General features: G+C 45.7%; 1 protein-coding gene across 1 annotated transcript in view; it reads right to left on the bottom strand.

Annotated features, from left to right (window-relative positions):
* The window catches only part of myo10 (myosin X), a 613,607-nt gene that overhangs the window by 253,254 nt on the left and 337,305 nt on the right, over nucleotides 1-23,048 (bottom strand). Inside the window, exons 9-11 of the mRNA XM_068058429.1 lie at nucleotides 16,931-17,034; nucleotides 3,800-3,929; nucleotides 1,903-2,021 (exon numbers count right to left, since the gene is read on the bottom strand). Coding sequence (XP_067914530.1) covers nucleotides 1,903-2,021; nucleotides 3,800-3,929; nucleotides 16,931-17,034 — 353 coding nt within the window. The remainder of the gene's footprint in view (nucleotides 1-1,902; nucleotides 2,022-3,799; nucleotides 3,930-16,930; nucleotides 17,035-23,048) is intronic.

Here is a 23,048-nt window from a genome sequence, read left to right as displayed (position 1 = left end):
TGTGTCAAAGGCAAACTTGGAAATACTACATTTGGTCCCCACATCCAAATCATTGATATATATTGTGAACAGCTGGGGTCCAAGCACTGATCCTTGTGCTACCCCACCAGTCACGGTCTGCCAACGCGAGAATGACCCGTTTATTCCTACTCTCTGTTTTCTGCCTGTTAACCCATCCTTAATTCATCCCAGTATATTATCTCCTATCCCATGTGCTTTAATTTTGTTAACCAACCTCCAGTGGGGGACTTTATCAAAAGCCTTCTGAAAATCCAAATATTCTACATCCAACGATTATTAATTCTCATAGTCATAGTCATAGAGATACAGCACTGAAACAAGCCCTTCGGTCCACTGAGTCTGTGCCGACCAACAACCACCCATTTATACTCATCCTACATTCCCTACCACGTCCCCACCATTCTCCTACCACCTACCTGCACTAGCGCCAATTTACAATGGCCAATTTACCTATCAACCTGCAAGTCTTTGGCTGTGGGAGGAAACCGGAGCACCTGGCGGAAACCCACGCGGTCATAGGGAGAACTTGCAAACTCCGCACAGGCAGTACCCAGAATCAAACCCAGGTCGCTGGAGCTGTGATGCTAACCACTGCGCCACTGTGCCGCCAACATCCTCAAAAAACTCCAGCAAGCTCATCAAACATGATTTCCCATTCATAAATCCATGTTGACTATGCCCAATCAGATCATTATTATCCAAGTGTCCATTTATCACATCCTTCAGAATAGATTCTAACATTTTCCCTACTACCAGATAGGCTAGGGTTGTTTTCCTTAGAGCAGAGAAGGCTCAGGGGAGACTTGACAGAGGTATAAAAAATTATGAGGGGCATAGATGGGAAGAAACTTTTTCCCTTAGGGTAGATGTCAATAACCAGGAGGCACAGATTTAAGCTAAGGGGCAGGAGGTTTAGAGTGGACTTGAAGAAAATTTTTTCACCCAGAGGGTGGTTGGAATCTGGAACACGCTGCCTGAAGGGATGGTAGAGGCAGGAACCCTCACAACATTTAAGAAGTATCTAGATGAGCACTTGAAACGCCATAGAATACAAGGCTATGGGCCAAGTGCTGGAAAATAGGATTAGAATAGATAGGTGCTTGATGGCTGGCATGAACACGATGGCTGAAGGGCCCGTTTTTGTTCTGATAACGCTATGACTTTAACAGTTAAGCAGTATTTAGAAGAGCACTTGAAACGCCATAGCATACAAGGCTACAGACCAAGTGCTGGAAAATGGGATTAGGACAGGTGCTTGATGGCCGGCACAGACACAATGGGCCGAAGGGCCTGTTTCTGTGCTGTATAACTCTATGACTCTACTGATGTAAGGCTAACAGATCTGTAGTTCCCCATCTTCTCTCTCCCTCCCTTCTTAAACAGTGGGGAAACATTTGCTACCTTAGGCTGGAAAGACTGCAAATTTTACACTGTATGGTGACCGACATTTATTAAATAAACATACAAGTGAAGTATATTTAGCCGCAATGTGTGTAAGACATTTTCCACTAAAATGTGGCTACAAAGGTGTCACTGTAGCCACACCTGTGGCGAGTCAGCTGTTTCTATTGGACTCACATTTGAAACTTGAGAATGTAAGTTTTAAATTGTATTTGCAGCTCACAATGGTACTCTCCAATGTAATAGATTCACAAGCTGCATGAAGCTTCACATGTGTGAAATACAATTATATCTATATTTCAACTGAGACATCCATCTAACTATGGAGCTTAAAACTAGTTTAGGTTACCAATAGCTTTGTGATTCTAAAGCTAATTTCATTTGTCTTTTCAGACTGGTTTGTATATCTGCCAATGTAACAAGGCTTATATAGAAGATTTGAAAATTAAGTTATGACATCAATGGATTCTCCATTCTTACCTGTTCTACTGTGAGTGGTGTGCTAATCTCCTCACCTCTGAGAATCATGGACCGGTGAGTAAGCACTTCTGTGAGCTGCAAGGAGTCCAGCCCAAGCAACTCTGCTGCGTTCCCCAATGCTAAAGAGGAAAAAATACATAAGAATTATGAGAGTTCAATAAATTTGATTTATGCATCATTCCCATTTGGCAGGGTATATCTTCATTTATTTTTTCTAATCTATAATCAATCAGAATATACAGTTACACAATATTACAATTACTTTGTCAAGAAGGTTTTGGTTTCAAACAGAACCCATTATATATGATATGTAATTTGCCTGCTCAGCCATATCATAACTCACTGCAGGAATGAAAAATCATGTTCCAGAATATTTCTACAGACTTTTCTAAAATTTTCAAATTGTAATACAAAACCCATCACATTCACAAGATGTTTTTCTCACATAGCGTCATAGTCACAGAGTCATAACAGCACAGAAGGAGGCCAACTGGCCCATTCAGTCCGTGCCAGCCACCTGCAGAGCAATCCAATCAGTCCCACTCTATACCTGTAGCTTTATTTCCCTCAAATGCCCATCTAATTTCCTTTTGAAATCATTCATCATGTCCACTTTCACCACCCTCGTAAGCAGCGAGTTCCAGGTCATTACCACTCACCGCGCAAATAAAGTTCTTCCTCACATCCCCCCTGCATCTTTTGCCCAAAACCTTAAATCTGTACCTTGTACCATCAGCTAATGGGAACAGCTTTTCTTTGTCTATCCTATCCAAACTTGTCAAAATCTTTTACACCTCTATCAAATTTCACCTCAATCTCCTTTGCTCCAAGGAGAACAACCCCTTCTCCAACCTAATCTTGTGGATAAAAATCCCTCACCCTGGAACCATTCCACTTAATCTCCTCTGCACCCTTCCTAAAGTGTGGTGACTAGAATTGGACACAATACTCTAGTTGCGGCCGAACCAGAGCTTTATAAAGGTTCAGCATAACCTCCCTGCTTTTATACTCAATACGTCTATTTATGAAGCTCAAGATCCAATATGCTTTATTAAAATTCTCTCAATATGTCTGATCACCTTTAAAGATCTATGCACATGAACCCTCAGGGCCCTCTGTCCCTGTATGCTCTTTAGAACTGTGCCATTTATTCTGTATTGCCTTTCCCCATCCTTTTTGCCAAAATACTACATCTCACACTTCTCTGTATTAAATTCCACCTGCCACTTATCTGCCCGTTCTCCTAGACCATCTATTTCCTGCTGTAGTTGATTGGTATCATCCTCACTGTCTGCCACAGCTCAGAGTTTGGTATCATTCACAAATTTTAAAATTTTATCTGCATTCCAATATCCAAGTCATTTGGGTTTATCAAAAAAAGCAGCAGTCCGAGCACTGAACCTCTTCCTACTCTTCCGGATGGCCATCCATCTACTCTCCTGAACTCTCTCTGCCTGTGCGGTGAGCACCTCCTGGAATGTACAAACCAGGAAATGCTCCTGCTCACTGATGCTTTCTGTAGTGACTGCATCTGCCCCTCAAGCTCGGAAATCCTGAGTCAAGATCAAGCAGCTGGAGACATTTCCTACCCACGTGGACCTCCGAGACACATGAAGTGTCCAGAAGTTCCCAGATAGCACAAGAATTGCATGCGACAGTTCTCAGCTGCCCATCCATGATCGAAGAAAAATATCTCTCTTCCCTCTTTTGTAATCTAGTTAGTCCCTTGTATCAGCTATTAATTTTAATGAAAATGCCTCTAGATCTGCTGTGTGCTAATACTCATAAATTACAGATCATCTATACTTCTGAAATATTCATAACACACCATCACCACATTGAGCTAGCTGACATTTCCTTTTCCTCTTGCAGGAATCTATTTAGAAATAATACTTACCCATTTTTGAGGAAACCTGTGCCCCTCCAGCAATTACAAATTTGATATTCCCGAGATGTAGGACACCAGCGAGTAGCTTCAGCACCTCCTGAGTCTCTTCAGCACTGAACTTCATTACTCTCATGGCAGTCTGGAATGGGGCACAAAGATGTATGCAATTAAAAGAAAATCAATATCAAACAAATTGTGCTGGGGTTTAAACAATTCAGTGTTAGTAAATATACATATACAGCTGTTTCATAATCATACCCTAAATATTTTCCGCTCCACCTCACAGTATGCGTGGCTGATTTATGAAATATTCATGCAGCCAAATGCACATTATTCTGTACCACAAATTAATTTACTGTAAGGGTAGAAAAAATGACACGATCAGGAGACAAATACTGCATTTTATCATCTAATGAATTCCAGGAGTTACCCAGTCAATTTCTTCACAATATTCGATTCTAACTATGTGCAAATAGAAAACAGTGGGAGAATCATTAGGGCACAGGAGGCTGCCATTTGGCCCATCAAGTCCATGCTGGCTCGAAGTAGAGCAATTCAATCAGTCCCATTCCCCTTCTCTTTCCTCATAGCCCTGCAAATTTATTTCCCTCAAGCACCCATTCAATTTCCTTTTGACATCATTCATTGTCTCCACTTCCACCGCCCTTGAAGGCAGAGAGTTCCAGGCACTTAACACTTGCTGCACAAAAGAGTTCTTCCTCACATCCCGCTTGCATCTCTTGCCCAAAGCCATAAATCTGTGTCTCCGAATCCTTGTGCCATCAGCTGATGGGAACAGCTTTTTTTTGCCTACCAGTCACAATCTGGTACACCACTATCAAATCACCCCTCAATCTTCTTTGCTCCAAGGCAAACACCACCAGCTTCTCCAACCTAACCTTGTAGCTAAAATCCTTCATTCCTGGAATGATTCTGATAAATCTCCTCTGTACCGTCTCATGGACCTTCATATCCTTGCTAAAGTGTGGTGACCAGAAGTGGACACAATACTCTAGTTGTGGCCTCACCATAGCTTTATAAATTTTTCGCATAACTTCCCAGCTTTTGTACTCACTCCCTCTATTTATGAAGCACAAGGTCCCATATGCTTTGCTAATTACTCTCTCAGTATGTCCTACCACCTTCAACGACAAATGCATATGAATGCCAAAGACTTGCAGGTTGATAGGTAAATTGACCATTAGAAATTGCCCCTAGTATAGGTAGGTGGTAGGGAAATATAGGGACAGGTGAGGATGTGATAGGAATATGGAATTAGTGTAGGATTAGTGTCAACGGGTGGTTGATGGTCGGCACAGACTCGGTGGGCCGAAGGGCCTGTTTCAGTGCTGTATCTCTAAACTAAACCCCCAGGTCCCGCTGTCCTAGCAAACTCTTAATAACTGTGCCATTAACTCTATATTGAAGCAAGAGTGACTGCCCTTGACATCAACATAGAAACAGAGAAAATCTAGAGCAGGAGGAGCCCTTTGAGCCTGCTCCGCCATTCATTATGATCATGGCTGATCATCCAACTCAGTAACCTGTTCCCGCTTTCATGGAACATAGAACAGTACAGCACAGTACAGGCCCTTCGGCCCACGATGTTGTGCCGAACCTTTAACCTACTCTAGGATCAAACTACCTACATACCCTGCATACTACTATCATCCATGTACCTATCCAAGAGTCGCTTAAATGTCCCTAATGTATCTGCTTCTACTACCACCGCTGGCAGTGCATTCCACGCACCCACCACGCTCTGTGTAAAAAACTGACCTCTGACATCTCCCCTAAACCTTCCTCCAATCACCTTAAAATTATGCCCCCTGGTGATAGCCCTTTCCACGCTGGGAAAAAGTCTCTGGCTAACCACTCTCTCTATGCCTCTCATCATCTTGTACCCCTCTATCAAGTCACCTCTCATCCTTCTTCGCTCCAATGAGAAAAGCCCTAGCTCCCTCAACCTTTCTTCATAAGACATGCCCTCCAGTCCAGGCAGCATCCTGGTAAATCTCCTCTGCACCCTCTCTAAAGCTTCCACATCCTTCCTATAATGTGGCAACCAGAACTGAACACAATATTCCAAGTGTGGTCTAACCAGGGCCTTATAGAGCTGCAGCATAACCTCATGGCTCTTAAACTCAATCCCCCTATTAATGAAAGCCAACACACCATACGCCTTCTCAACAACCCGATCAACCTGGGTGGCAACTTTGAACGATCTATGGACATGGACCCCAAGATCCCTCTGTTCCTCCACACCACCAAGAATCCTGTCTTTAAGCCTGTATTCTGCATTCAAATTCGACATTCCAAAATGAATCACTTCACACTTTTCCAGGTTGAACTCCATCTGCCACTTCTCAGCCCAGCTCTGCATCCTGTCAATGTCCCGTTGCAACCTACAACAGCCTTCCACACTATCCACAACTCCAGCAACCTTCGTGTCATCGGCAAACTTGCTAACCCAGCCTTCCACTTCCTCATCCAAGTCATTTATAAAAATCACAAAGACCAGAGGTCCCAAAACAGATCCCTGCGGAACACCGCCGGTCACAGAGCTCCAGGCTGAATACTTTCCATCTACTACTACCCTCTGTCTTCTATGGGCTAGCCAATTCTATATACAGACAGCCAACTTTCCCTGTATCCCATGCCTCCTTACTTTCTGAATGAGCCTACCTTATCAAACGCCTTGCTAAAATCCATATACACCACATCCACTGCTCTTCCTTCATCAATGTGTTTTGTCACATCTTCAAAGAATTCAATAAGGTTTGTGAGGCATGACCTGCCCCTCACAAAGCCATGCTAACTGTCTCTAATCAAACTATGCTTTTCCAAATAATCATAAATCCTGTCTCTCAGAATCCTCTCCAATAATTTGCCCACTACCGACGTAAGACTGGCTGGTCTATAATTCCCAGGGTTATCCCTATTCCCTTTCTTGAACAAGGGAATAACATTTGCCACCCTCCAATCATCTGGTACTACTCCAGTGGACAGTGAGGATGCAAAGATCATCGCCAAAGGCACGGCAATCTCTTCCCTCGCTTCCCGTAATATCCTTGGGTATATCCCGTCTGGCCCCAGGGACTTATCTGTCCTCACGTCTTCCAAAATTTCCAGCACATCCTCCCTCTTAACATCAACCTGTTCAAGCATATCAGCCTGTTTCACGCTGTCCTCACAAACGACCAGGTCCCTCTTACTAGTGAATACTGAAGCAAAGTATTCATTTAGGACCTCCCCTACCTCCTCCCACTCCAGGCACAAGTTCCCTCCACTATCCCTGATCGGCCCTACCCTCACTCTGGCCATCCACTTGTTCCTCACATTAGTGTAGAACGCCTTGGGATTTTCCTTAATCCTACCCGCCAAGACTTTTTCATGTCCCCTTCTAGCTCTCATTTTTCAGTTCCTTCCTGGCTACCTTGTAACCCTCTAGAGCCCTGTCTGATCCTTGCTTCCTCAACCTGACATAAGCTTCCTTCTTCCTCTTGACTAGCTGTTCCACATCTCTTGTCATCCAAGGTTCCTTCACCCTACCATCCCTTCCTTGCCTCATCGGGACAACCCTATCCAGCAGTCGCAGCAAGTGCTCCCTAAACAACCTCCACATTTCTGTCGTGCATTTCCCTGAGAACATCTGTTCCCAATTTATGCTCCCCAGTTCCTGCCTAATAGCATTGTAATTCCCCCTCTCCCAATTAAATATTTTCCCATCCCGTCTGCTCCTGTCCCTCTCCATGAGTAAAGGTCAGGGAGTTGTGATCACTATCACCGAAATGCTCTCCCACCGAGAGATCTGCCACCTGGCCTGGTTCGTTGCCAAGCACCAAGTCCAACATAGCCTCCCCTCCAGTCGGCCTATCTACATATTGAGTCAGGAAACCTTCCTGGACACACCTGACAAAAACTGCTCCATCCAAACTATATGCACTACGGAGGTTCCAATCAATATTAGGGAAGTTGAAGTCACTTGATCCCTTTACACCCAAGAGCAATATCTAACTCCTTCTGGAAAACATACAATGTTTTGGCCTCAACTGCTTTCTGTGGTAGCGAATCCCACAGGCTCACCACTCTTTGGGTGCAGAAATTTCTCTTCATCTCAGTCCTGAAAGGTTTACCCATATCCTTAGACTATGATCCCTGGTTTTGAACTCCCCCACCATCGGGAACATCCTTCCTGCATCTGCCCTGTCAAGTCCTGTTAGAATTTTATGGGTTTACAAAGAACAAAAGAAGAACAGTACAGCACAGCAACAGGTCATTTGGCCCTCCAAGCCTGCGCTGATCTTGATGCCTGTCTAAACTCAAACCTTCTGCACTTCCGGGGACCGTATCCCTCTATTCCCATCCTATTCATGTATTTGTCAAGATGCCTCATAAACGTCGCTATCGTACCTGCTTCCACCACCTCCCCCGACAGCAAGTTCCAGGCACTCACCACCCTCTGTGTAAAGAACTTGCCTCTCACATCCCCTCTAAATTTTGCCCCTTGCACCTTAACCCCGAGTAACTGACTCTTCCACCCTGGGAAAAAGCTTCAGACTATCCACCGTGTGCATGCCACTCATAACCTTGTAGACTCTGGGTTCTATGAGATTCCCCCCCTCACTCGTCAACTCCAGCGAATATAATCCGAACCAACTCAATCTCTCCTCATACGTCAGTCCCGCCATCCTAGGAATCAGTCTGGTAAAACTTTGCTACACTCCCTCTATAGCAAGAACATAGAACATAGAACATTACAGCGCAGTACAGGCCCTTCAGCCCTCGATGTTGCGCCGACCTGTGAAACCATCTGACCTACACTATTCCATTTTCATCCATATGTCTATCCAATGACCACTTAAATGCCCTTAAAGTTGGCGAGTCTACTACTGTTGCAGGCAGGGCGTTCCACGCCCCTACTACTCTCTGTGTAAAGAAACTACCTCTGACATCTGTCCTATATCTATCACCCCTCAACTTAAAGCTATGTCCCCTCGTGTTTGCCATCACCATCCGAGGAAAAAGGCTCTCACTATCCACCCTGTCCAGCCCTCTGATTATCTTATATGTCTCTATTAAGTCACCTCTTCTCCTCCTTCTCTCTAACGAAAACAACCTCAAGTCGCTCAGCCTTTCCTCTTAAGACCTTCCCTCCATACCAGGCAACATCCTAGTAAATCTCCTCTGCACCTTTTCCAAAGCTTCCACATCCTTCCTACAATGCGGTGACCAGAACTGCACGCAATACTCCAGGTGCGGCCTCACCAGAGTTCTGTACAGCTGCAGCATGACCTCGTGGCTCCTAAACTCGATCCCCCTACTAATAAAAGCTAACACACCATATGCCTTCTCAACAGCTCAATTAACCTGGGTGGCAACTTTCAGGGATTTATGTACGTGGACACCAAGATCTCTCTGCTCATCTACACTACCAACAATCTTCCCATTAGCCCAGTATTCTGCAATCCTGTTACTCCTTCCGAAGTGAATCACCTCACACTTTTTCGCATTAAACTCCATTTGCCATCTCTCAGCCCAGCTCTGCAGCCTATCTATGTCCCTCTGTAACCTACAACATCCTTCGGCACTATCCACAACTCCACCGACCTTCGTGTCATCCGCAAATTTACTAACCCACCCTTCTACACCCTCTTCCAGGTCATTTATAAAAATGACAAACAGCAGTGGCCCCAAAACAGATCCTTGCGGTACACCACTAGAAACTATACTCCAGGATGAACATTTACCATCAACCACCACCCTCTGTCTTCTTTCAGCTAGCCAATTTCTGATCCAAAGCACTAATTCACCTTCAATCCCATACTTCCGTATTTTCTGCAATAGCCTACCGTGGGGAACTTTATCAAACGCCTTACTGAAATCCATATAGACCACATCCACGGCTTTACCCTCATCCACCTGTTTGGTCACCTTGTCAAAAAACTCAATAAGGTTTGTGAGGCACGACCTACCCTTCACAAAACCGTGCTGACTATCTCTAATGAACTTATTCTTTTCAAGATGATTATAAATCCTATCTCTTATAACCTTTTCCAACATTTTACCCACAACCGAAGTAAGGCTCACAGGTCTATAATTACCAGGGCTGTCTCTACTCCCCTTCTTGAACAAGGGGACAACATTTGCTATCCTCCAGTCTTCAGGCACTAATCCTGTCGACAATGACGACATAAAAATCAAGGACAAAGGCTCTGCAATCTCCTCCCTGGCTTCCCAGAGAATCCTAGGATAAATCCCATCTGGCCCAGGGGACTTATCTATTTTCACACTTTCCAAAATTGCTAACACCTCCTCCTTGTGAACCTCAATCCCATCTAGCCTAGTAGCCTGAATCTCAGTATTCTCCTCGACAAAATTTTCTTTCTCCACTGTAAATACTGACGAAAAATATTCATTTAACACTTCCCCTATCTCCTCCGATTCGACACACAACTTCCCACTACTATCCTTGATTGGCCCTAACCTATCTCTCGTCATTCTTTTATTCCTGATATACCTATAGAAAGCCTTAGGGTTTTCTTTGATCCTATCCGCCAATGACTTCTCGTGTCCTCTCCTTGCTCTTCTTATCTCTCCCTTTCGATCCTTCCTGGCTAGCTTGTAACTCTCAAGCGCCCTAACTGAGCCTTCACGTCTCATCCTAACATGAGCCTTCTTCTTCCTCTTGACAAGCGCTTCAACTTCTTTAGTAAACCACGGCTCCCTCGCTCGACAACTTCCTCCCTGCCTCACAGGTACATACTTATCAAGGACACGCAGTAGCTGCTCCTTGAATAAGCTCCACATTTCGATTGTGCCCATCCCCTGCAGTTTCCTTCCCCATCCTACGCATCCTAAATCTTGCCTAATCGCATCATAATTTCCTTTCCCCCAGCTATAATTCTTGCCCTGCTGTATATGCCTGTCCCTGCCCATCGCTAAGGTAAACCTAACCGAATTGTGATCACTATCACCAAAGTGCTCACCTACATCTAAATCGAGCACCTGGCCGGGTTCATTACCCAGTACCAAATCCAATGTGGCATCGCCCCTGGTTGGCCTGTCTACATACTGTGTCAGAAAACCCTCCTGCACACACTGGACAAAAACAGACCCATCTAAAGTACTCGAACTATAGTATTTCCAGTCAATATTTGGAAAGTTAAAGTCCCCCATAACCACTACCCTGTTACTCTCGCTCCTGTCAAGAATCATCTTTGCTATCCTTTCCTCTGCATCTCTGGAACTATTTGGAGGTCTATAGAAAACTCCCAACAGGGTGACCTCTCCTCTCCTGTTTCTAACCTCGGCCCAGACTACCTCAGTAGATGAGTCCTCAAACGTCCTTTCTGCCGCTGTAATACTTTCCTTGATTAACAATGCCACACCCCCCCCCTCTTTTACCATCTTCTCTGTTCTTAGTGAAACATCCAAATCCCGGAACCCGCAACATCCATTCCTGTCCCTGCTCTACCCATGTCTCTGAAATGGCCACAACATCGAGATCCCAGGTACCAACCCATGCTGCAAGCTCACCCACCTTATTCCGGATGCTCCTGGCATTGAAGTAGACACATTTTAAACCAAGCTCTTGCTTGCCAGTGCCCTCTTGTGTCCTTATAACCTTATCTCTGCCCTCACTACTCTCAACATCCTGCACACTGGAACTACAATTTAGGTTCCCATCCCCCTGCTTGCTGAATTAGTTTAAACCCCCCCCCGAAGAGCACTAGCAAATCTCCCCCCCAGGATATTGGTACCCCTCTGGTTCAGGTGAAGACCATCCTGTTTGTTGAGGTCCCACCTACACCAGAAAGAGCCCCAATTATCCAGGAAACCAAAACCCTCCCTCCTACACCATCCCTGCAGCCACGTGTTCAACTCCTCTCTCCCCCTATTCCTCACTTCGCTGGCACATGGCACGGGCAACAACCCAGAGATAACAACTCTGTTTGTTCTCGCTCGAAGCTTCCACCCTAGCTCCCTGAATTTCTGCCTGAAATCCCCATCTGTCTTCCTACCTATGTCGTTGGTGCCTATGTGTACCACGACTTGGGGCTGCTCCCCCTCCCACTTGAGGATCCCAAAAACACGATCCGAGACATCACGTACCCTGGCACCTGGGAGGCAACACACAAACCGTGAGTCTCTCTCGTTCCCACAAAACCTCCTATCTGTTCCCCTAACTATGGAGTCCCCAATGACTAATGCTCTGCTCCTCTTACCCCTTCCCTTCTGAGCAACAGGGACAGACTCTGCACCAGAGACCTGTATCTCATTGCCTACCCCTTCCTCAGATAAGGAGACGAAAACTGCACACAATATTCCAGGTGTGGCCTCACCAAGGCCCTGGATAATTGCAGCAAGACATCCCTGCTCCTGTACTCGAATCCTCTCGCTTTGGGCGGCACAGTGGCGCAGTGGTTAGCACCGCAGCCTCACAGCTCCAGCGACCCGGGTTCAATTCTGGGTACTGCCTGTGTGGAGTTTGCAAGTTCCCCCTGTGTCTGCATGGGTTTCCTCCGGGTGCTCCGGTTTCCTCCCACAGCCAAAGACTTGCAGGTTGATAGGTAAATTGGCCATTATAAATTGCCCCCAGTATAGGTAGGTGGTAGGGGAATATATAGGGACAGGTGAGGATGTGGTGGAATATGGGATTAGTGTAGGAATAGTATAAATGGGTGGTTAATGGTTGGCACAGACTCGGTGGGCCAAAGGGCCTGTTGATTGATGAGGGAAGGGCTGTAGATGTCATATACATGGACTTCAGTAAGGCGTTTGATAAGGTTCCCCATGGTAGGCTGATGGAGAAAGTGAAGGTGCATGGGGTCCAAGGTGTAGTAGCTAGATGGATAAATAACTGACTGGGCAACAGGAGACAGAGAGTAGCAGTGGAAGGGAGTTTCTCAAAACGGAGAAGTGTGACCAGTGGTGTTCCACAGGGATCCGTGCTGGGACCACTGTTGTTTGTGATATACATAAATGATTTGGAGGAAAGTATAGGTGGTCTGATTAGCAAGTTTGCAGACGACACTAAGATTGGTGGAGTAGCAGATAGTGAAGGGGACTGTCAGAGAATACAGCAGAATATAGATAGACTGGAGAGTTGGGCAGAGAAATGGCAGATGGAGTTCAATCAGGGCAAATGCGAGGTGATGCATTTTGGAAGATCCAATTCAAGAGTGAACTATACAGTAAATGGAAAAGTCCTGGGGAAAATTGATGTGCAGAGAGATTTGGGTGTTCAGGTCCATTGTTCCCTGAAGGTGGCAACGCAGGTCAATAGAGTGGTCAAGAAGGCATACGGCATGCTTTCCTTCATCGGACGGGGTATTGAGTACAAGAGTTGGCAGGTCATGTTGCAGTTGTATAGGACTTTGGTTCGGCCACATTTGGAATACTGCGTGCAGTTCTGGTCGCCACATTACCAAAAGGATGTGGATGCTTTGGAGAGGGTGCAGAGGAGGTTCACCAGGATGTTGCCTGGAACAGAGGGCGCTAGCTATGAAGAGAGGTTGAGTAGATTAGGATTATTTTCATTAGAAAGACGGAGGTTGAGGGGGGACCTGATTGAGGTGTACAAAATCATGAGAGGTATAGACAGAGTGGATGGCAAGAAGTTTTTTCCCCAGAGTGGGGGATTCAATTACTAGGGGAATTAGAATATTACAGCGCAGTACAGGCCCTTCGGCCCTCGATGTTGCGCCGACCTGTAAAACCATCTGACCTACACTATTCCATTTTCATCCATATGTCTATCCAATGACCACTTAAATGCCCTTAAAGTTGGCGAGTCTACTCCTGTTGCAGGCAGGGCGTTCCACGCCCCTACTAGTTCACGAGTTCAAAGTGAAAGGGGAAAAGTTTAGGGGGGATATGCGTGGAAAGTTCTTTACGCAGAGGGTGGTGGGTGCCTGGAATGCGTTGCCAGCGGAGGTGGTAGACGCGGGCACGATAGCGTCTTTTAAGATGTATCTAGACAGATACATGAATGGGCAGGAAGTAAAGAGATACAGACCCTTAGAAAATAGGCGACAGGTTTAGATAGAGGATCTGGATCGGCGTAGGCTTGGAGGGCCGAAGGGCCTGTTCCTGTGCTGTAATTTTCTTTGTTCTTTGTTCACCCTGGGAAAAAGCTTCTGACTATCCACTCTGTCCATGCCGCTCATAACTTTGTAAACCTCTATCATGTCGCCCCTCCAGCTCCGTCATTCCAGTGAAAACAATCAGAGTTTATCCAACCTCTCCTCATAGCTAATGCCCTCCAGACCAGGCAACATCCTGATAAACCTCTTCTGTACCCTCTCCAAAGCCTCCATGTCCTTCTGGTAGTGTGGCGACCAGAATTGCACACAATATTCTAAGTGTGGCCTAACTAAAGTTCTGTCCAGCTGCAGCATGACTTGCCAATTTTTATACTCTATGCCCCGACCGATGAAGCCAAGCATGCCGTATGCCTTCTTGACTACCTTATCCACCTGCGTTGCCACTTTCAGTGACCTGTGGACCTGTACGCCCAGATCTCTCTGCCTGTCAATACTCCTAAGGGTTGTGCCATTTACTGTATACTTCACACCTGCATAAGACCTTCCAAAATGCATTACCTCAGATTTGTCCGGATTAAACTCCATCTGCCATTTCTCCGCCCAAGTCTCCAACCGATCTATATCCTGCTGTATCCTCTGACAATCCTCAACACTATCCGCAACTCCACCAACCTTTGTGTTGTCCACAAACTTACTAATCAGACCAGCTACATTTTCCTCCAAATCATTTATGTATACTACAAACAGCGAAGGTCCCAGCACTGATCCCTGCAGAACACCACTAGTCACATCCCTCCATTCAGAAAAGCACCCTTCCACTGCTACCCTCTGTCTTCTATGACTGAGCCAGTTCTGTATCCATCTTGCCAGCTCACCTCTGATCCCATGTGACTTCACCTTTTGTACCAGTCTGCCATGAGGGACCTTGTCAAAGACAAGGTTAGTTAGTTGCTCACTATCTCAACTGGAGCCACTTGTTCAGCAAAGAGCCACGGTGAAGTATTTCCAGACTGTCAGAGTAGCACAATTGGAAAGGGAGGGTTGTGCAGCAATTTTGGACCAGCTCCTCCCTTTAGTATTTGTATTTCTAGGTTTCAGATGCAGTCTGGTGAGAACTCATTTCATTGGAGATGGATGTGATCTATTGGATCTCCATGAAAATTCAAAGTAAAAAGAACCAATCAGATCAGAGATACAGCACTGAAACAGGCCCCCCGGCCCACCGAGTCCGTGCCGAACATCAACCACCCATTTATACCAATCCTATATTCCTACCAAAGATCCCCACCTGTCCCTATATTTCCCTACCACCTACCTACACTAGTGACAATTTATAATGGCCAATTTACCTGTCAACCTGCAAGTCTTTTGGCTTGTGGGAGGAAACCGGAGCACCCGGAGGAAACCCACGCAGACACAGGGAGAACTTGCAAACTCCACACAGGCAGTACCCGGAATCGAACCCGGGTCCCTGGAGCTGTGAGGCTGCAGTGCTAACCACTGCGCCACCGTGCTGCCGCCCTCAAAGCGTGAGTTTAATTTTCAGCATTGGTATAAATAAAGGAAAATTGAGAGAGAGAAAGCACCATGCAGTTGAACTGTGCTATAGTGTGAATCATCACTGTGCCTTATGCCCACCTTCCACAGCTGTATAAGCCAATCCCTTGACTCTGATGCGTCAGCATCACTACTGTGCTTGAAAGCAAACTATGCAAAAAAGTAATTAAAAAAAAAACTTTAGGACAAGTGATTTTTTTAAAACAAAGTCTCATCAAACAATGAATCATTTAAGACCCAGAAAAAATGCATTATCTGTACTCCCTGTATTGTATCTGAACTCTTTTTTTTTTAAGAGATACAGCACTGAAACAGGTCCTTCGGCCCACCGAGTCTGTGCCGACCAACAACCACCCATTATTACTAATCCCACATTAACCCCCATATTCCCTACCACATCCCCACCATTCTTCTACCTACATAGAACATAGAACATTACAGCGCAGTACAGGCCTTTCAGCCCTCGATGTTGCGCCGACCATCTGACCTACACTATTCCATTTTCATCCATATGTCTATCCAATGACCACTTAAATGCCCTTAAAGTTGGCGAGTCCACTACTGTTGCAGGCAGGGCGTTCCACGCCCCTACTACTCTCTGTGTAAAGAAACTACCTCTGACATCTGTCCTATATCTATCACCCCTCAACTTAAAGCTATGTCCCCTCGTGTTTGCCATCACCATCTGAGGAAAAAGGCTATCACTATCCACCCTATCTAACCCTCTGATTATCTTATATGTCTCTATTAAGTCACCTCTTCTCCTCCTCCTCTCTAACGAAAACAACCTCAAGTCCCTCAGCCTTTCCTCGTAAGACCTTCCCTCCATACCAGGCAACATCCTAGTAAATCTCCTCTGCACCTTTTCCAAAGCTTCCACATCCTTCCTATAATGCGGTGACCAGAACTGCACGCAATACTCCAGGTGCGGCCGCACCAGAGTTCTGTACAGCTGCAGCATGACCTCGTGGCTCCTAAACTCGATCCCCCGACTAATAAAAGCAAACACACCATATGCCTTCTTAACAGCTCTATTAACCTGGGTGGCAACTTTCAGGGATTTATACTAGGGGCAATTTACAATGGCCAATTCACCTATCAACCTGCAAGTCTTTGGCTGAGAGAGGAGACCGGAGCACCCGGCGGAAACCCACGCAGTCACAGGGAGAACTTGCAAACTCCACACAGGCAGTACCCAGAACTGAACCCGGGTCACTGGAGCTGTGAGGCTGCGGTGCTAACTACTTTATTAAGCAGTCATGGCAAGCAATAGTAAGAGTTAGACTTGAAATTCTTAATTGAAATCTCAGCTACTATTGAAAAGCAGAAGCTAAATGTGCACAACAATAAATCTGAGTGACACTTCAATCCAAACAGTGAACCAAAGCTTCCTGAGTGGTTCTTCTGATTAAAAGGAACTTGGAACTTCATTTACAATTCTGGTAGTAAATAGAATCTTTATTATTCTGCAGTAAGGTGACTAAGAATAGTCATTAATATATAGTTTTTTCACCAAGAATCTTCAACATCTTACCATGACTTCCTGAAAGGTCTGTTGGTCATTAATTGTACTGTCCATGCTACATCCAGACTGTCTCAAGTAACAGTAATTCTCTGCTTCTGATAAATAACACATCTCTGCAGAATAAAAAATAGAATGCATTGAACTCTGATTAGTACTGATGATTTCCTCAATTATCAAGTATCTTTGTATTTTTCCAAATGTATTGTGATTTAATTGTCCTCTCCACAGTTGGAAATATATTTCTTATAAGTTCATGTTACTCGTGATAGCACTGGAAAATTAAGAACACATCCCTGCTTCAAAGTACCAGTGAATTAATTTGTGAGAAGAAAAAACTGTAACTGTTGAAAATATATGGACTAGTCAGCAGTTGTGCATCGAAAAGACAACTCAATATTCCTGGCAAATTCTTCCCGCAGAACAAAAAATTCTGAAGAGACAGTTTACTGAAATGTGAACCAAAGTACTCTCCACAGATACTGACTGACCTGCTGTGTATTTCCATCATTTTTAGTCCCTGTAATGAGGGGTTTAAAAGAACCCCAACTATAAAATGTTGTTTCTACAAGGCCAGACCAGCATGCCCAGCTGCAGTTAACAAGTTTTTATTTATTCTTTCATGGGATATCAGCCTCATTGTCAAGGCCATCGTTTGTTTCCCATCCCTAACTGTCCTTGAGAAGGTGGTAGTGAGCCGCCTTCTTGAACCCCTGCAGTCTATGTCGGGCGGCACAGTGGCGCAGTGGTTCGCACCGCAGCCTCACAGCTCCAGGGACCCGGGTTCGATTCCGGGTACTGCCTGTGTGGAGTTTGCAAGTTCTCCCTGTGTCTGCGTGGGTTTTCTCCGGGTGCTCCGGTTTCCTCCCACAAGCCAAAAGACTTGCAGGTTGATAGGTAAATTGGCCATTATAAATTGTCACTAGTATAGGTAGGTGGTAGGGAAATATAGAGACAGGTGGGGATGTTTGGTAGGAATATGGGATTAGTGTAGGATTAGTATAAATGGGTGGTTGATGGTCGGCACAGACTCGGTGGGCCGAAGGGCCTGTTTCAGTGCTGTATCTCTAATCTCATCTATGTGGTGTCGGTACACCACAGTGCTGTTCGGAAGGGAGTTCCAAGTTTTTGTCCCAGCGACAATGAAGGGTGATATATTTCCAAGTCAGGATGTTGTATGACTTGGAGGGGAACTTGTAAATAGGGGTGTTCCTATGCGACTGCTGTCCTTATCCTGCTAGGTGGTAGAGGTCATGGGTTTGGAAGGTGCTGTCAGAAAGCTTGGCGAGTTGCTGCAGTGTATCTTATAGATGCAACACACAGTTGCCACTATGGTGGAAGGGCTGAATGCTTAAGATGGTGGATGGGGTGCCAATTAAGAGGGCTGCTTTCTCTTGGATGGTGTTGAGCTTCTTGAGTGCTGTTGCAGCTGCCCTCATCCAGGCAGTGGAGAGTATTCGATCACACTTCTGACTTGTGCCTTGTAGATTTGGGGTGTCAGGAGGTGAGTTACTCACCAGAGAATGCCTAGCCTCTGACCTGCTCTGGCAGCCACAGTTTTTATATGGCTGGTCATGTTAGGTTTCTAGTCAATGGTAACATCCAGGATGTTGAATGTCAAGGGAAGATGGTTAGATTCTCTCTTGTTGGAATTGACATTATCTGGCACTTGTGTAGCGCAAATGTTACTTGCCACATATTCGCCCAAGCCTGAATGTTGTCCAGTTCTTGCTGCATGCAGGCACAGACTGCTTCAGTATCTGAGGAGTCGCAAATGGTACTGAACACTGTGCAATCATCAGCAAACATCCCCACTTCAGACCTTACAATACCCTGAGGAACTCAAAGAACAAAGAAAATTACAGCACAGGAACAGGCCCTTCGCCCTCCAAGCCTGCGCCGATCCAGATCCTCTATCTAAACATGTCGCCTATTTTCTAAGGGTCTGTATCTCTTTGCTTCCTGCCCATTCATGTATCTGTCTAGATACATCTTAAAAGACGCTATCGTGCCCGCGTCTACCACCTCCGCTGGCAACGCGTTCCAGGCACCCACCACCCTCTGCGTAAAGAACTTTCCACGCATATCCCCCCTAAACTTTTCCCCTCTCACTTTGAACTCGTGACCCCCAGTAACTCCTACAGCAATGTCCTGGGGCCGAGAGGATTGACCTCCAACAAACTCGAGCAGTGAGGCAATATGGACAGAACTCAGAAATAGGAAGGGTGCGGTAACAATGTTGGGGCTGTACTACAGGCCTCCCAACAGCGAGCGTGAGATAGAGGTACAAATATGTAAACAGATTATGGAAAGATGTAGGAGCAACAGGGTGGTGGTGATAGGAGATTTTAATTTTCCCAACATTGACTGGGATTCGCTTAATGTTAGAGGTCCAGATGGAGCAGAATTTGTAAGGAGCATCCAGGAGGGTTTTCTAGAGCAGTATGTAAATAGTCCAACTCGGGAAGGGGCCATACTGGACCTGGTGTTGGGGAATGAGCCCGGCCAGGTTGTTGAAGTTTCAGTAGGGGACTACTTTGGGAATAGTGATCACAATTCCGTAAGCTTTAAAATACTCATGGACAAAGACGAGAGTGGTCCTAAAGGAAGAGTGCTAAATTGGGGGAAGGCCAACTATACCAAAATTCGGCAGGAGCTGGGGAATGTAGATTGGGAGCAGCTGTTTGAAGGTAAATCCACATGTGAAATGTGGGAGGCTTTTAAAGAGAGGTTGATTAGCGTGCAGGAGAGACATGTTCCTGTGAAAATGAGGGATAGAAATGGCAAGATTAGGGAACCATGGATGACAGGTGAAATTGTGAGACTAGCTAAGAGGAAAAAGGAAGCATACATAAGGTCTAGGCGGCTGATGAAAGACGAAGCTTTGAAAGAATATCGGGAATGTAGGACCAATCTGAAACGAGGAATTAAGAGGGCTAAAAGGGGTCATGAAATATCTTTAGCAAACAGGGTTAAGGAAAATCCCAAAGCCTTTTATTCATATATAAGGAGAAAGAGGGTATCTAGAGAAAGGATTGGCCCACTAAAGGACAAAGGAGGAATGTTATGCTTGGACTCAGAGAAAATGGGTGAGATTCTAAACGAATACTTTGCATCGGTATTCACCGAGGAGAGGGACATGACGGATGTTGAGGTTAGGAACAGATGTTTGATAACTCTAGGTCAAGTCGGCATAAGGAGGGAGGAAGTGTTGGGTATTCTAAAGGGCATTAAGGTGGACAAGTCCCCAGGTCCGGATGGGATCTATCCCAGGTTACTGAGGGAAGCGAGAGAGGAAATAGCTGGGGCCTTAACAGATATCTTTGCAGCATCCTTAAACACGGGTGAGGTCCCGGAGGACTGGAGAATTGCTAATGTTGTCCCCTTGTTTAAGAAGGGTAGCAGGGATAATCCAGGTAATTATAGACCGGTGAGCCTGACGTCAGTGGTAGGGAAGCTGCTGGAGAAGATACTGAGGGATAGGATCTATTCCCATTTGGAAGAAAATGGGCTTATCAGTGATGGGCAACATGGTTTTGTGCAGGGAAGGTCATGTCTTACCAACTTAATAGAATTCTTTGAGGAAGTGACAAAGTTGATTGATGAGGGAAGGGCTGTCGATGTCATATACATGGACTTCAGTAAGGCGTTTGATAAGGTTCCCCATGGCAGGCTGATGGAGAAAGTGAAGGCGCTTGGGGTCCAAGGTGTACTAGCTAGATGGATAAAGAACTGGCTGGGCAACAGGAGACAGAGAGTAGCAGTAGAAGGGAGTTTCTCAAAATGGAGATGTGTGACCAGTGGTGTTCCACAGGGATCCGTGCTGGGACCACTGTTGTTTGTGATATACATTAATGATTTGGAGGAAAGCATAGGTGGACTGATTGGCAAATTTGCAGACGACACTAAGATTGGTGGAGTAGCAGATAGTGAAGGGGACTGTCAGAGAATACAGCAGAATATAGATAGATTGGAGAGTTGGGCAGAGAAATGGCAGATGGAGTTCAATCAGGGCAAATGCGAGGTGATGCATTTTGGAAGATCCAATTCAAGAGTGAACTATACAGTAAATGGAAAAGTCCTGGGGAAAATTGATGTCCAGAGAGATTTGGGTGTTCAGGTCCACTGTTCCCTGAAGGTGGCAACACAGGTAAATAGAGTGGTCAAGAAGGCATGCTTTCCTTCATCGGACGGGGCATTGAGTACAAGAGTTGGCAGGTCATGTTACAGTTGTATAGGACTTTGGTTCGGCCACATTTGGAATACTGCGTACAGTTCTGGTCGCCACATTATCAAAAGGATGTGGATGCTTTGGAAAGGGTGCAGAGGAGGTTCACCAGGATGTTGCCTGGTATGGAGGGCGCTAGCTATGAAGAGAGGTTGAGTAGATTAGGATTATTTTCATTAGAAAGACGGAGGTTGAGGCGGGACCTGATTGAGGTGTACAAAATCATGAGAGGTATAGACAGGGTGGATAGCAAGAAGCTTTTTCCCCAGAGTGGGGGTTTCAATTACTAGAGGACACGAGTTCAAAGTGAAAGGGGAAAAGTTTAGGGGGGATATGCGTGGAAAGTTCTTTACGCAGAGGGTGGTGGGCACCTGGAACGCATTGCCAGCGGAGGTGGTAGATGCGGGCACGATGGAGTCTTTTAAGATGTATCTCGACAGATACATGAATGGGCAGGAAGAAAAGAGATACAGAAGCTTAGAAAATAGGCGACATGTTTAGAGAGAGGATCTGGATCGGCGCAGGCTTGGAGGGCCGAAGGGCCTGTTCCTGTGCTGTAATTATCTTTGTTCTTTGTTTTTTTTTTAACCACTCGACTAGGTATGCTAGGTATGACTCCAACCAGTGCAGAGTTTTCCTCTTGATTCCCATTGACTTCAATTTTGCTAGGGCTTCTTGATGTCACACTCAATCAGGTGTTGCCATGAGGTCAAGGGCAGTCACTCTCATATCACCTTTGAAATTCAGCTCTTTTGTGCATGTTTGGACCTAGGCTGTAATGAGATCTGGAGCCAAGTGGCCCTGATTGGAACCCAAACTGAGCATCGATGAGCTGATTATTGCTGTCTAAGTGCCTCTTGATCGTACTGTTGGTGACGCATTCCATCTCTTTGCTGATGATCGAGAGTAAACTGATGGGGCAGTAATTGCCCAGATTGGACTTGTCCACTTTTTGTTGGGTAGATGCCAGTGTTGCAGCTACACCAGAACAGCTTGGCTAGGGACGTGGCTAGTTCTGGATCACTAGTACGTTAGCCAGAATGTTGTCAGGCCCCATAGACTTTGCTGTATCCAGTGCCTTCAGTTGTTTCTTGATATCACGTCGAATTGGCTAAAGACTGGCATCTGTGATGTTGGGGACCTTAGGAGGAGGCCAAGTCAGAACATCCACTTGACACTTTTGGCTGAAGATGTTTGCAAATGCTTCAGCCCTACCTTTTGAACTGACGTACTGGGCTCCCCCATCATTGAGAATGGGGATATTTGTGGAACCTCCTCCTCCGCTTAGTTATTTAATTGTCCACCACCATACACAACTGGATGTGGCAGATCGCAGAGGTTTGTTCTGATCCATTTGTTGTGGGATTGCTTAGCTCTTATCATAGTAGTATCGCATGCTGCTTCTGCTGTTTAGCATGTATGCAGTCCTGTGCTGTAGCTTCACAAGGTTGGCACCTCATTTTTAGGTATGCCACTGCTGCTCCTGACATGCTCTCCTGCACTTCTCATTGAACCAGGGCTGATCCCCTGGCTTGATAGTTATGGCAGAGTGAGGGATATGCCAGGCCATGAGGTTGCAGATTGTGCTCGAGTACAAATCTGCTGCTGCTGATGGCCCATATTGCGTCATGGATGCCCAGTTTTGAGCTGCTCGATCAGTTCTGAATCTAACCCATTTAGCACAATGGGAGTCCCACATGGCATGATGGAGAACTGTGGGGTGGTCGCTTCTACCAATACTGTCATGGACAAATGCACCTGCAACAGGTAGATTGGTGAGGTCAAGCATGTTTTTCCCCCATGTTGGTTCTCTCACACCTACCTCAAGCCCAGTCTGGCAGCTGTGTGTTTCAGCATTTGGCCAGCTTGATCAGTAATGGTGCTACTGAAACACTCTTGGTG

This window comes from Heterodontus francisci, chromosome 2, assembly GCF_036365525.1.
Source record: "Heterodontus francisci isolate sHetFra1 chromosome 2, sHetFra1.hap1, whole genome shotgun sequence".
Lineage (NCBI taxonomy): Eukaryota > Metazoa > Chordata > Chondrichthyes > Heterodontiformes > Heterodontidae > Heterodontus > Heterodontus francisci.
Note: the sequence above shows the minus strand (reverse complement) of the source record. Positions and strands in the feature narration are given on the sequence as shown.